Source organism: Erythrolamprus reginae, chromosome 2 (assembly GCF_031021105.1).
Source record: "Erythrolamprus reginae isolate rEryReg1 chromosome 2, rEryReg1.hap1, whole genome shotgun sequence".
In the NCBI taxonomy this organism is placed as follows: domain Eukaryota; kingdom Metazoa; phylum Chordata; class Lepidosauria; order Squamata; family Dipsadidae; genus Erythrolamprus; species Erythrolamprus reginae.
Window position 1 is genome coordinate 190,664,491 of NC_091951.1, and position 15,934 is coordinate 190,680,424.

The 15,934-nt window shown below is 42.2% G+C and overlaps 1 protein-coding gene across 1 annotated transcript; it reads left to right on the forward strand.

Annotated features, from left to right (window-relative positions):
* The first annotated feature begins 1,058 nt into the window (after positions 1 to 1,058).
* Positions 1,059 to 15,028, forward strand: LOC139161585 (transcription factor Sp5-like). Its single transcript, XM_070740902.1, has 2 exons — positions 1,059 to 1,506; positions 12,806 to 15,028. Exons 1-2 carry the CDS (start codon positions 1,453 to 1,455, stop codon positions 13,742 to 13,744), a joined length of 993 nt encoding a protein of 330 aa, XP_070597003.1. The 5' UTR covers positions 1,059 to 1,452; the 3' UTR covers positions 13,745 to 15,028.
* Positions 15,029 to 15,934: the final 906 nt, after the last annotated feature.

Genomic DNA, 15,934 nt, shown 5'->3' on the forward strand with positions numbered 1-15,934 from the left:
AGAAGGACTCAATGGATGGAGAAAAATGCCAAATTCAGTCCAAACATCTGGCTGTGCCATGAACAATCATCATAATCATACAGAACTTAAGCATTTATAGATCAAGTTTACTTACGACTCTAAGCCAGAGATTGATGAAAGTATGGGTGAAATGACAACTGACTCACACATTGAAGTCAGTGATTTAGAAATCAAATAGTTAGCTTAATGCACTAAGCTCATGATGGTTTATCCGTGGACTCTGTATAAATGAAGACTGGGAACACTCATTCATGATCTCTTTATTTTCACATCTCTTATTCAAAGGACAATCACTTGGAGATTCCAAAGGTGCTTATATAGAGTAGAGTAGAGTAGAGTAGAGTAGAGTAGAGTAGAATAGAATTTTTAATTGGCTAAATGTGATTGGACACACAAGGATTTTGTCTTTGGTACATATGCTCTCAGTGTACATAAAAGAAAAGATACATTTGTTCAGAATCATGAGGTATAACACTTAATGATTGTCATAGGGTACAAATAAGCAATCAGGAAAAAAAAAATCAATATTAATTAAAAAGAATCCAAGCAACAAGTCACACAGTCATAAGTGGGAGAAGATGGGTGATAGGAATGATGAGAAGACTAATAATAATAGTAATGCAGCTTTAGTGAATAGATAGAATGGAATGGAATAGAATAGAATATTATAGAATATTATTTTGGAGAGAACTGGACTTTTTGTTTCTTTCCTTGAAGTTTGGCTTCTCATTCAAGAAACTCCTTCAATTCTGACAGGATAGTGAGGAAGCTTCAGTGTCAGACCTGAAGAAGCTTCTTGAATGAGAAAGCCAAACAACAAGTCCAGTTGCCTCCAGAATACGCACCTTTGGGACAAAACCCAAGACCTGGACGACCGAGAACCTCTACCCAAAATCACTTGGGGAGGCTGGCCACGTGTCGGGAGCTGCACGGGAGCGATTGCACTGAGGCGCGGGGCCCGTCTTATTTCCCGCTCTCTCGGCCTCCTCACAGTCCTTTCTGAAGAGATAAAAGGAGCAGCCCGGGCCTCCTTGATCGGCACGCAGAGCCCAATCAAGGCCTTTTGCATCGGTAACAAGCGGCCCAGCGGGGGAGCCCGGCCCTTAAAGGCGATCTAGCCAGGCCCCTCTTTGAAACCGCTCAATCTATTTTAATGATTGGCTCGCTCGGGCGACATCAAAGGCGCCTCCAATCGCCGCTCCTGATAGGCTGACGGGGAGCCAAAATCAAAGTGTTGGGATGTGAAGGGGGGGGGAGGAAAGAGTCTGAACGCAGGAGGAGGAAGACGCAAGTTGGGGAGGAAGGGGCACTTGTCGCCGAGAGAGAGAGAAGGGGAGAAGCAAAGCAGGTTGCCACCGTCGAGGCTTCCGGGCTCTGCCGAGTTTTTAGGAGTCCTATCCGGGGATAAGGGCTGGATGACCCGCGAGCCCAATGGCAACTTTGGCGGTGCCCAACTCCGCGAACCACTTCGCCTCCTTTCTGCAGGTAGGAAGAAGCGCCCCGGGTCAGAAGTGGCGGGACCCCCCATCTGGGTTCGCCTCGATGGCCAGCTTCCTTCGGGGGACTTTAACCGGATCTTTAATGGGGTGGCTGTAGTGAGGGTCTTTAATGGGGGGCTGTAGTAAGGGTCTTTAATGGGGAGGGTGTAGGGAGGGTCTTTAATGGGGGGCTGTAGTAAGGGTCTTTAATGGGGAGGGTGTAGAGAGGGTCTTTAATGGGGGGCTATAGTGAGCGTCTTTAATGGGGGGTTGTATTAAGATTCTTTAATGGGGGCTGTAGTAAGGGTCTTTAATGGGGGGCTGTAGTGAGCGTCTTTAATGGGGGGTTGTATTAAGAGTCTTTAATGGGGGCTGTAGTAAGGGTCTTTAATGGGGGGCTGTAGTGAGCGTCTTTAATGGGGGGACTGTAGTAAGAGTCTTCAATGGGGAGGGTGTAGTGAGGGTCTTTAATGGGGGGCTGTAGTGAGCGTCTTTAATGGGGGGTTGTATTAATAGTCTTTAATGGGGGCTGTAGTAAGAGTCTTTAATGGGGGCTGTAGTGAGGGTCTTTAATGGAGGGCTGTAGTAAGGGTCTTTAATGGGGGGCTGTTGTAAGGGTCTTTAATGAGGGGGCTGTTGTAAGGATCTTTAATGCGGGGGTCTTCAGTAAGTGATGCGGAGATCCAGCAGTTAGCAATAGCAAATAGCGCTTAGACTTATATGCCGCTTCACAGTGTTTCTACAGCCCTCTCTAAGCTGTTTACAGAATCAGTCTATTGCCCCCCAACAATCTGGGTCCTCATTTTACCCACCGCAGAAGGATGGAAGGCTGAGTCAACCTCCGGGAAACAAATTTAACCTGTTGGAGAAACTTCACCTGTTGATTTTTCAGGCTGTTCCTTACGGCTGCTTTAAAATGACCCAACCTGCACAGTTTTTGCTGTGGAAAAGGAATGGGGAAAGCTGCGCTCCCAAACATTTTTTTTCCTGGCAATCCTGTAATGTTTTTTGCAGAGATCGTAAATCCCCATTAACTCAAAAGAGGAGGCTTCCTCTTGGATTCGCACTAAATCCCAGAGGAACTCTGGAGTAAATTGCCTTGAAGGGATTAGGGTGCAGACCTATCATTATTCTTTATTAAAGTGAAAGGAAACATAAAAATGGGAAAGAAACTGTAAAGTCCTAATTAGCAACTGACAACCAACTGATTATAGCACTTTGATGTGTACCACCCCAGCTAATTTGACTTTCTGTAAGAGATTGTGGCGTTGGGGTGGTGTAAATGCTGAGGATATTGCCCCGTTCTTGATTATAGGGAAGGGTAAGGCAAATTATCTTTTAGATTTACTAAAAGGACTGCTAACCTCTGGATTTTTCCCTGTTTTTAACCGCATCTGCTTTCCTTCTCCCTATCTTTGGCTAAGGTTTCAGTAGTAAAACCTGCATTCTCATTTTAAGAAATAGATAGCTAAGCAAGGACTCTGAGGAGAGAAGTGGATTTCACCTGCTGTGTTCAAACTAGGTAAATTGCTCCTGAGTTGTAAGGAATAAATGGGTGCAATCCAATGGGAAATGTACTAGAAAGATGCTAACTTGGGACTCTAGTGAGGCTGCTAAGATGTTGAAGGAAAAGAAAGGACAACCAATTTTAATTGCAGGTGATTTTTTTTAGCAGGTGAGATTTAGATAGCAATAACATTTTGAAAAGTGGGGGAGATAGTTTGTGTCTCTTACTAAACAAAAGGTTAAATGTGGTATTTGGGGTACAGACATTTTTAAGGCTTTAAGTTGGGAGCAGAAGTGCATTTATTTACTTATAGACTATATATACTGTTCAAAAAAATAAAGGGAACTCTCAAAGAACACATCCTAGATCTAAATGAATGAAATGTTCTCATTGAATACTTTGTTCTGTACAAAATTGAATGTATACAACAGCATGTGAAGTTGATTGTCAATCAGTGTTGCTTCCTAAGTGGACAGTTTGATTTCACAGAAGTTTACTTGGAGTTATATTGTATTGTTTAAGTGCTCCATTTATTTTTTTGAACAGTGTATATTTGTTTTATGACCCCTGGAATGTACATTTATAGTGTGCTATTTTTGGTGTATGGGTACTAAATGTATTTTAGATGTCTAATGAAAATATTGCATTTTTTATTTTATTTTGCAAAATGAGTATATTATATGAGTATATTATATACTGTACATTATAAAAGGGGGGAAATAGATCCTACTGTGCTTTGTTCAGTGCCAGGAATACTATTTAGAAATAGACTACAGCTCAGTAGTATAGCTTTACTTAGAAATGGTTGCAAATTCAGTTCCCACACACCTCCTAAAGAAAAGCTAAATACTGAATTATTCGAAAGAATTTGCCTAAGACCTGATAAGCCATTGTAATTGAGCTCACAAGATATTAGCTGGTCATCTAATTCTAGCTAGAAGGCGACACTCTTTGAGTAGGGAAATGTGACATTTTAATGCCTTATTGAGGCAATTTTTAAAAGTCACAACAACCCTTTGAGCCATTCATTGGGGGGGGAAATTACTAATTTCCCGTATCCTAACCACAGGCCTAATATGGTAGATCATTTATTTATTTATTTATTTATTTATTATTTAGATTTGTATGCCGCCCCTCTCCGAAGACTCGGGGCGGCTCACAACAAGATAGAACAAATCATAAATAATCTAAATAACTTTAAAATATTTAAAGATTTAAAAGAACCCCATATACTAACAGACACACACACAAGCATACCATGTATAAAATTGAACATGCCCGGGGGAGGTGTTTCAATTCCCCCATGCCTGACGGCAAAGGTGGGTTTTAAGGAGTTTACGGAAGGCAGGAAGAGTAGGGGCAGTTCTAATCTCTGGGGGGAGTTGGTTCCAGAGAGCCGGTGCCGCCACAGAGAAGGCTCTTCCCCTGGGGCCCGCCAACCGACATTGTTTAGTAGTTGACGGGACCCGGAGAAGGCCCACTCTGTGGGACCTAATCGGTCGCTGGGATTCGTGCGGCAGGAGGCGGTCTCGGAGATATTCTGGTCCAGTGCCATGAAGGGCTTTAAAGGTCATAACCAACACTTTGAATTGTGACTGGAAATTGATCGGCAGCTAATGCAGACTGCGGAGTGCTGGTGAAACATGGGCATACCTAGGTAAGCCCATGACTGCTCTCGCAGCTGCATTCTGCACGATCTGAAGTTTCCGAACACTTTTCAGAGGTAGCCCCATGTAGAGAGCATTACAGTAGTCGAACCTCGAGGTGATGAGGGCATGAGTGACTGTGAGCAATGAGTCCCGGTCCAGATAGGGCCGCAACTGGTGCACCAGGCGAACCTGGGCAAACGCCCCCCTCGCCACAGCTGAAAGATGGTTCTCTGAAAGATGGTTCTCTAATGTGAGCTGTCACCAATGCTTAGTTGCAGACTCTTCCCATGTATCCATTTGCACAATTTCCTGGTTGACTCTGAATTTGCCTTTACCCATAGTATTGGCTTGTGTGTGTGTGTGTGTGTGTGTGTGTGTAAGCCAGCATTTCTTCTGGCTCCTCAATGGCTTATGTAAAATCAGAACAAAGCTTGGGCTATGGAATGCTCCCCACCTTCTGTTGACTTGACTCTCACCTCATCAACCTTCAAGATCTTAGGTGTAAACAAGCTCTTATCTGCCGCAATCTATTTATTGCAAGGAAGGGAACTTGAACAAGAAACATCTTAAATCTTTCAGTTTCTAGTCAGTTTTACACTCTTCTGTTCAAAAAACACCAGTTTCTCCCAAACAGCCAGAGTATATTTTCCATGCTGGAAGTAGCAGTCGCAGAATTCCCGCCTTCACATTTTCTCCTTATCATTTCACATGTGTCAAGGGAAAGATTTTTATACATCCTAATTTTGATCTGTTGTGAAAAGTGGCCCAACTATAAGAGTGTCGCTATGCTATTTTTCTGGGATCACAGCTCATAAGGGCTTTTAAAGTAAGGAATGGCATGGCATCTTCACAGCAGGGAATTCCGGAGAAACTGCAAATGACCACCTTAAAACATATTCTGAGAAAAGTGCTGGTCCATTCTAACTCTTTCTGCTATAGGATATTCATTGCTTCAAGAGCTGTGGCAATTTGGGTGATGGGAACGGCTAAGTTCCATTCTCAAAACTCTCCTGTGGATCAGATGGATTAAATTTTTATTAGTTGGAGCATTTCCTGCCTGTTTGCAACTTTTTAGGAGTGGATTGTGGAGCAGGTTCCACTGAATTCAAAATGACCTCCTTCCTAGGAGGAATGTATAGCAATGATGCTTTAATAATAGAGATTTGAAAAAGTTACAAAAGAATTTGGGACCTATTTCCCACTTCCATTAAAAGGTGGCACATAACTGAACCATAATCAGCTTTTAAATTCCTATCACCAATTCTAGTTCTTTTTTTGTTGTTGTTCTCTCTTGCAATCTGTGGCTTTGCTATACAGTGTTCCCTCGATTTCCGCGGGGGATGCGTTCCGAGACCGTCCGTGAAAGTTGAATTTCCGCGAAGTAGAGATGCGGAAGTAAATACGCTATTTTTGGCTATGAACAGTATCACAAGCCATCTCTTAACACTTTAAACCCCTAAATTGCAATTTCCCATTCCCTTAGCAACCATTTAGATTATTACTCACCAGGTTTCTTTATTAAAAGTTTATTTAAAAAAATATTTATTAAAGGTGGACGAAAGTTTGGTGATGTTATATGACGTCGTTGGGCAGGAAAAACCGTGGTATAGGGGGGGAAACCGCAAAGTATTTTTAATTAATATTTTTGAAAAACCGTGGTATAGACTTTTCGTGAAGTCCGAACCCGCGAAAATTGAGGGAACACTGTAATAAGTTTTCAGTAGGAAATAATCCAGTGACTTTAGTTTTATTAACGAGAATTAACAAGCTTTTCTTTATGGCCATGTAGAGATTTTCCACGAGGTTTGAACAAAACAAGTGTTTTGTGGGCAAGATGAATGATTTTCAAAATGATTTTTCAATAAATACAGAGGAAACTGTTATGACATAAAATCAAGTGACCAATGAAGTTCATAGTAAAGTAGTATCATGATTTTGGGAAACGACAAAATGAAAAACAGTGTCCAGTCCTGCGCAAACAGGATTATCTTTGCAATTGCTCGAAAGTTCCAATCACTTTGAAATGTTTCACACTCTTCATAATTCCAAATATAATACAATTAAAGCTAGGAAGGCCAATATAACAAGAATGAGACTAGAAGCCAGTAGGTTCTGGATGAGATTATATAGCTATCATCATCACTGATCATGCTGCCTGATATTAGTGGGAGCTAGAATCCCTCATCTTATTGTTCCTAACTTGATGTTGATTCCTATTAAGTTTCACCACTCTTTTTCCAAATATTCTTGAAGGTAATACAGATCGATCCTAGGATTGAATTTATTTTTAAACCCCAAATGATGCAGCTACATATTTTGCATCATCTCATGAAATGACAAACCAGGTTTTTCATTTTTATTCTAAAATAGCCATAGTTAACATTCTCGTCTGGACGTCCATCTTTTTCCAATGAAGATGGTCCTTAACTTACAACTGGTTGCTTAATGGACATTTGAAATTACAATTAACCTGGAAAAAAGGAACTTATCACCCAGATCAAAAATGTTGACAGTCACCCCTTGCTGTGGTTGAAAGGACCTTATTTTGGGTGCTCAGCAACATGGCTACATTTACAGCCATTTGTAGTATTCCAATCACATTTTACAATAGTTGCCAAAAATCAATACTTCTAGTTTCCTTTAAAATTGCACTGTAGTAAATAATGAGTTCATTTTATGACTGCAGCGGTCACTTAACAATTTCTGCAAAAGATACAATCATCTGTCCATTTCCGTTTAATGACTGTTACAACTTACAACTGTAAGGGACGAGCTCCATTACGGTCATAACTTGAGGACTGTATACAGTCAGTCAGGATTTATGAGTAGAAACTTCTGCTTAATTGTAATGCTTCTAGGATTCTGTCTCCTCTGCTTTTTTCTTCTTCTTTAAATATATTTCAACACTGAAAGATCAGAGTAGCATAATGGGAAGAGTTTAAAACAAAATTGGGACACAAACAAAAAACAGCAAAAACCATGCCAAAGAGAAACCATCAGTACCTACAATAGTAGGCCTGAAGCCTTGACAGGTCCTCGCAGTAGGATAAAATGGGCCTTCTACACTTCTGAGGAGAAGCATCAGCTTAAAGCATTTTCACCACATCAAATCAGCTGCTTTGCATTCGGATCTTTCCCCCAAGCACCACCTCAGGCAATGAAAAATGGCTTGCAGATCTTTTGATGGGCTTTTAACTGAAGGCATAAAAGTATTGCTCTGAAATGAATTTCCAGTGATTGGAATCAAAACAGTTTCATAAATTGACCCTGCTTCACCCAGCCCTTCCTAGTGTATTTGTCTTAAAAAAACCCAAAGATACTGTATTTGAAAACCAATAGATACCTGTCCAAGTAATATTTGTATAATTTTTTTTAATTATTATTATTATTATTATTATTATTATTATTATTATTATTATTATTAATTAGATTTGTATGCCGCCCCTCTCCGAAGACTCGGGGCAGCTCACAACAGTAATAAAAACAACATAGTAGTGGAACAAATCTTGACTGTAAAAAATATGACAACAATCGAGTTGTCGAATCGTGGAACTCATTACCGGACTCAATAGTGTCAACTCCCAACCCCCAACACTTCTCCCTTAGACTCTCCACGATTGACCTCTCCAGGTTCCTAAGAGGCCAGTAAGGGGCGTATGTAAGTGCACTGATGTGCCCATTGTCCCCTGTCCAATTGTCTTTCCTTATCTCATATATCATATACCATATCTCTCTTTATCTATCTGTCTGTCTATCTATCTATCTATCTATCTATCTATCTATCTATCTATCTATCTATCTATAATATATAATATATATATATATATCATATATATTCTCTCCTTATCTCTTGTATCATATATATTCTCTCCCTCCCATCTACTTCTCTTCTTTTTTACTTTCTATCGTTATATATATTACTTAATGTCTATTCTCTTCCATATATATTGTATATTGGACAAAGAATAAATAAAAAAATTAAAAAAATAAAATATTAAAAACATATAAAACCCTATCATTATTTTAAAAACCAAACAGCACATTCATACCAAACATAAAACAAACTATAAAAAAGCCTGGGGGAAAGGTGTCTCAACTCCCCCATGCTGGCGGTATAAGTGAGTCTTGAGTAGTTTACGAAAGACAAGGAGGGTAGGGGCAGTTCTAATCTCCGGGGGGAGTTGGTTCCAGAGGGCCGGGGCCGCCACAGAGAAGGCTCTTCCCCTGGGGCCCACCAAATGCTGTTACTTAGGTTATAACTATAGCAAGTATTTATTGAAACATCTTTAAATATCAGTATTTGTCAAAATTCTAAAATTTCCAGAGTCCATTATGACTCTGGGTAGCACATATTAATAGTTTAAGAAAACCATAACCAACAAAAAAGTGGTCAACATGTATAGAACTAAAATTCTTAGGCGAATGGGATGAGATGACATCTGCACTCATTTAGTATTGTTCAAAAAGTCTCCCTCCCCCCCCCAATAGTTAACCACACAACTGAGGGATGTTAGTTTAAATCCTATCTCAGGAGGAGCCTAACAGAATTTGGCAATATCCAAAAGATTGAGTCTCTTTGATCAAAAAGCAGAAATTGAGTGTAGAAAGTATCAGATACTGAATTAGGGCTTAGTGTAAACCAGACCTGGTCTTCCAACAATTTTTTTGAAATAAAAAAAAGTTTATATTTTTAAAATATTTTTTTCACCAAACTTAACACAAACATCCATACATATACCATATTATCAAGACATTTCTGGTTATATATTTCTATCCAAAATATCACGAACATATATCCTTGGTTTGCTCCTTTTATACTTTTATCTCCAGTCTGTTTTCCTTCTAAATTTCATACTACAGTGTTCCCTCGATTTTCGCGGGGGTTACGTTCCAAGACCTCCCGCGAAAGTCGATTTTCCGCGAAGTAGTGGTGTGGAAGTAAAAACACCATCTGCGCATGCGCACCCTTTTTCCAAGGTCGCGCAAGGGCTTGAAGTTGGAGGCAGGGAGCGACGAAAGTGTGGAGGCTGGCAAAGATTGTTTTTAATGTCGGCCATCAGCATTGTCGGGCGAAATTTTTGCAATGACAATGCTGATTGGCTGAGATTTCGGCCAATCAGCAATGGCAGATGTAAGTTTGGTGATGACGTATGACATCATCGGGCGGGAAAAACCGTGGTATAGGAAAAAAACCGCGGAGTATTTTTAAATTAATATTTTTTGAAAAACCGTGGTATAGCCGTTTCGCGAAGTTTGAACCCACGAAAATCAAGGGAACACTGTACTCCCCTTCCTTTCTCCCTCCTCTACGTTCTTTCTTCCTCTCTACCTGTTTCCTACTTCCCTCCTCTCCCCCCCCTTCCTTTCTACTTTCTCTTTCTCCCTCTTATCCTTCCCTGAGTACATCTAACCATAATCCTTTTTATGGTTAGCAGACTAGCAATTCAGAAGTCCTTGGAATAAAGTGGAAAATTAGATGTGGTAGACCCAGACAACAAAAATAGGAGAAGCATTAGAACAATACTAGATATACCAGCATTAGAATAATAGTAGATATACCCGGAAGAATATGTTAAAAATATATATTTCATCTCAGACATTAACACCTTTGAAAATGTCCAAAGATACTTCACCAGAAGAGTCCTTCACTCCTCCACTCGAAACAAAATACCTTACAAGACTAGACTTTCAATCCTGGGCCTAGAAACCCTACAACTAAGACGCCTTAAACATGATCTAAGTATTGCCCATAAGATCATATACTGCAACGTCCTGCCTGTCGGCGACTACTTCAGCTTCAACCACAACAACACAAGAGCACACAACAGATTTAAACATAATATTAACCGCTCCAAACTTGACTAAAAAAATATGACTTCAGTAACCGAGTTGTCAAAGCATGGAACTCATTACCGGACTCCATAGTGTCATCCCCAAACCCCCAACACTTTACCCTTAGATGATCTACGGTTGACCTATCCAGATTCCTAAGAGGTCAGTAAGGGGCGAGTACAGGTGCACTAGAGTGCCTTCCGTCCCCTGTCCTATTGCTCTCCTATATCTCCTATACCTTTCCTCTATTCCTATATCTCTTCTTCTATTCTTTCATTGATATGTTCTATTCCTATATCTTCTTTTCTATTCTTTCTTAGATATATTTTACTATGAGTATCTCCTCTATAACCTTCATCATGTATTTTACTATGTGCGTGTGTGTGTGTGTGTGTGTGTGTATTTTCGTAGATTTTCACGGGTACAGGTATGACAGTCTTGGTATATTCGGGTTTCTTCCCGTGTAGGATTTGGAAATTACTGGCGACATTTCGACGAGGTCCCACTCGTCATCTTCAGGCTGGTGTTTCTGTCCTTGTTCTAGGGCGAACATGTCGCCAGAAATTTCCAAATCCATATACCGGTATATATAAATATATATACCCACTAAAACTCTCATTTTGTATTGGACAAAATAAAATAAATAAATAAATAAAAATAAAGGAAAAGATATAAGTTTAAGAAATAGCTCCAATGTTGGAATGAAGTCTGGTCCTCCATCACATGTGGCTCCTATTCTTCCTCTAAAGCAGTGTTTCTTAATTATTATCTGTTACACCCTCCCTAGGAAGAAGTAAACATTTTGCGTGCCCCCCTAATTCTCCACTGGGATGATTGTTTGCAATATTCAGCATGCTTTTGCTGAAAAAAATCAAGCGGCTCATGCACGTGATTGGGGTGTCATGTGTTTAAGTGACGCCTTAATTTATGTGGCTTCATGCTCTCCACTGCCAACATTTTTAGATACAGTAAACATATCGGCCGTTTATCCTCTCCCACCTCATCTTAGATTTTGGGAGACTTACGTTTGTCTCATTATCTCCGTCTCTTTCCTCCTTTCTTTTCATCCCTGTTAAATATCTTTCCATGGCGTCTCTTAAGGATTTGTTATATGCACTTCGTATCTCCTACTCTGTGCTGTGTACTATTGTTCGGTGCAACCCCCCCCCAATACTCCCTGTGGCAAAAAAGCACATCCCCAGGGTCACGCGTCCCCCCCAGGGGGGCCTGCCCCACTATTTGCGAAATACTGCTCTAAAGAGTGAGAGGAAGTGATCTGCTGTAGATGCTGACCAACATGCATTGTCCAGGCATTTTGAGAAAACTTGCTTCTGTGCTTATAGACTCTGACATATGCTTGGTCCAATTCCCATTGCAGTTTGGACAGGGAGTCATTGCTCACAGTCGCTCATGCCCTCATCACCTCGAGGTTCGATTACTGCAACGCTCTCTACATGGGGCTACCTTTGAAAAGTGTTCGGAAACTTCAGATTGTGCAGAACACAGCTGCGAGAGCCATCGTGGAGCTTCCAAGATTCGCCCACGTTTCTTCAACACTCCGTGGCTTGCATTGGCTGCCGATCAGTTTCTGGTCACAATTCAAAGTGCTGGTCATGACCTTTAAAGCCCTACATGGCATTGGGCCAGATTACCTCCAGAACCGCCTGCTACCACACGAATCCCAGCGACCAATAAGGTCCCACAGAGTAGGCCTTCTCCGGGTCCCGTCGACTAAACAATGTCGTTTGGCGGGCCCCAGGGGAAGAGCCTTCTCTGTGGCGGCCCCGTCCCTCTGGAACCAACTCTCCCCGGAGATTAGAACTGCCCCCACCCTCACTGTCTTTCATAAACTACTCAAGACTCACTTATACCGCCAGGCATGGGGGAGTTGAGATAGCTCTTCCCCCTAGGCCATTACAATTTATGCATGGTATGTTTGTTTGATCTTATAATAAGGGTTTTTAGTTGTTTTAGTATTGGATTGTTACATGCTGTTTTTATCATTGTTGTTAGCCGCCCCGAGTCTACGGAGAGGGGTGGCATACAAATCCAATAAATAATAATAATAATGGCAAGACTTAGATGAAACCTCACTCACGGAACCAAATTGAAGATCTATATAGGATAGGGAAGGAGGATAAAATGGCATCCTTAGGCAAGGCAGGCAACGTTAGTCAGAGGATGTATGCAGAGTGCAAGATTTAGCAATATGCTACAGAAGACAATTTCCTTGGACAGACTTTGAGTGGGGCTTGGTTAAGGATTTGGGAGGCTTCCCATCTCTATTCTCTCGCTCAGTCTTTTTTGTTCTCTTTCAGGACCGCTCCCCCAACTCCTCTCCGGAGGACATCACTGTCAACTATCCCACCTTGGCCTTCCGAGCAGCACCTCCACTTCCCTGTTCTTCAGCCAGCTCAACAGGGTCTTACGAATCTGTGGGGATGTTTCAACTCTGGAGCAATGAGGTGCCGTCGCGCTCTCACACAACCATGGCGTTTGGACGACCCAAGATGCCCTATCATGAGCAGATGGTGGTCAGCGGTTGTGGTGCCTCAGCCCATGAACTACCGCTGACACCGCCGGCTGAGGCCATCTACTCCTTGGAGTGGTCCCCGGTCAAGATGTTGGCGCCCTCTGTGCACCCATCGTATACTTTCCCAGAAGCCCAGGACTCCTCCGGTTTTCTGCAAGGCCCCTGGTCTTTGGGTCCGGCTGTCCCTCCGGGCCCCTCCTCCACTGATGACGCCCCATGGTGGACCCTGCAGCAGCCAAGCAATTTCTCTCTGGGACACCCGCTAGTTCTCAGTCCCCAGCCTCCCCTTGCACCCTTCCTGCAGAGCCCTCCCAAAGGGCTGTTGAGTACATCACGCCGCTGCCGCCGCTGCAAATGCCCCAATTGCCAGGGAGCCAGCCGGTCCCACGAGGAGCCAGGGAGGAAGAAGCAACACGTCTGCCACCTGCCAGGCTGCGGCAAGGTCTACGGCAAAACCTCTCACTTGAAGGCCCACCTCCGCTGGCACGCGGGTGAGCGGCCCTTCATTTGCTCCTGGCTGTACTGCGGGAAGAGCTTCACGCGCTCGGACGAGCTGCAAAGGCACCTTCGGACGCACACGGGGGAGAAGCGCTTCGGCTGCCAGCTGTGCCCCAAGCGGTTTATGCGGAGCGACCACCTAGCGAAGCATGTCAAGACCCACCAGGGGAAGCGGGTGCGGAATGTGGCCGTGGTGACCGCAGCGGTGGGCATCAAACGAGAGTGATGTTGAACAAAGAGCAGAGATGAGGTCAAGGAAGCAAGGCTGCAACAGGGTTACAGTATCTGGGCTGCAAAAATTTGGACAGCCACCGGATAGTAGCAAAAGGAAATGGGGGTTGTTTTACATACTTTTGCTACCAGCTGCTGATTTGGAGCCCTTGCTAAGGTGCAGCTCAATTCATTTTACACCCAGCACTAATATTGACCTATTGGGTTTCCCCCCACAAGAGCCTGGCAACTATAGGTCAGTGGAATGCTATGAGGTCTCAGTCAAAAAATCCTGCCGACAATCCCTAGCAAGAATGAATGATTGGCTAGGTCCATTATAGTCAGTCATGATGCCTGAGCCCCTTCAATTCCATTGGTATAAAAACAGGAACAGGCAGATAATTATTTTGTGTCTGAAGGCAAATTGGTGAGTGGTTCCCCACTACTCCCAATAACTACTTCAAACCTCACTCTATGTTCCTCACAGCCCTAGATTGCTTTTGGGGGGCAGGGATGATGTTCTTTTATCTAGGCTCAAGAGTACATTTTTAACAGAAAACTGGGTTGCAATGCAGAGTATTTTTATTGTCTAGATGTGTTTATTAGACCTGAAGGCAGTTTTGGGAAATAAGGAGAGTAGTGTTTTGCTCTGTGGCATGTCAATTTCCAACTAGCTTTTTAAATTTTTGCTTTCAAACATCTTTAAAATGTTAGTGTCGTGTTGGATAAGGAGTCTAAAAAAGGTGATCAGGGAAATGTCCACAGAAACAATCATTGAATTGGAAGTTAATAGGAAATTAATGCCTTGGTTTACTTTGTGAGTTCAAAGCCAAGTACAAAACAAGAGTTGACCCACATAGGTGAAGTTATATACTGATGCTATTAAAACTCTTGTATCTGTCACCTTCAACTGGATGAAATAGTACATCGCAGGGCAACTGTTTGTGAATCGATGTATCGCAAATGAGAATGCGCCCAAAATCTGGGATCCATGACTCCTCCCGAACTGTGGTAAAATTGTGGCTTTGTGACACAGTGCGGCTTCACTGCCAAAGTTAGGTGCAGCCAACCATGGTCATATGATCATCACTTCCAATGCTTCTCCCAACTCTCTATAAGAAAAGTCAGTAGGGAGGCTGACGGCAAGTTGGAAATTGCCCTTGCTCCCACTGTATTTATTCTTATTATTTTTTGCCTGCCAATAATCATTGAGTTTCTCCATTAGGTAAGAAAGTCTCTCTGAAACAATGAGCCATGGGTTGTCTGGTACACTTTTAAATAAATTCTCAGATAAAATAAAGTCCCCTTTGAGTCGAGTGTGATTTCTGGGGACTTGACAAACGCATCGATATGTTAGTTTGCAAGTGGAACACCTAACTGCTTTCTGGGATGTTTTTTTCACTTTCCCATTTCACTTACAGTCATGATCTCGCATCCAAATATTCACAGAAGACAATCCCACTTCTGAACCTAGATAAGATATGCTAGGAGGCAGTTTCTATTACAGAAAGATACGGGCAAGTCCAAAGACCCCATGAGTATATCCACAGTCAAAACTGGTATGGGGAAGCATAAGTATACAGTACTTAAGCAATTGCGAGTCACAAACTAATTTGTTATTACTTCCACCACCACCTTGGCCCCTGATCTCCATTGCACTGAAAGAAAACCTAGCATCTAAACCAGGTTTTTTCCTATTCTCTATCCCAGTGATTTTCAACCTTTTTTGAGCCGCGACACATTGTTTACATTTACAAAATCCTGGGGCACACCAACAACCAAAATGATACAAAATGACATTCTAAGACACTCTCCTCTCTTTTTCCATCCCTGTCTCCTCCCTCCTTGTGTGTGTGTGTGTGTGTGTGAGATGTGTGTATACACACTCTTGAACCATTTCCAAAAATAGGTGAGGGCTGGGGTTTTTTTCTCTTATTCTTTGGGTGCTTTTTATCATATGCTTTAAATCAAGAGTCACTTCTCTCTCTTTTGTTTCTCTCTCTTTCCTCTTATTCTCTGCCTCAATCATTTTCTCAATTCCCTTTTCTTCTCCCTTTTTTGCTCTCATTTCTCTCTCTCCCTTCCTCTCTCTCTTTCTTTCTCTTTCTCTCTTGCTTTCTTTCTCTTTCTTTCTCTCTCTCTCCCCCCCCTCTCTCCTTTTCAGCAAAAAGTTGCAAGACCAGAACCTGAGCTTCCTTCTTTGTGG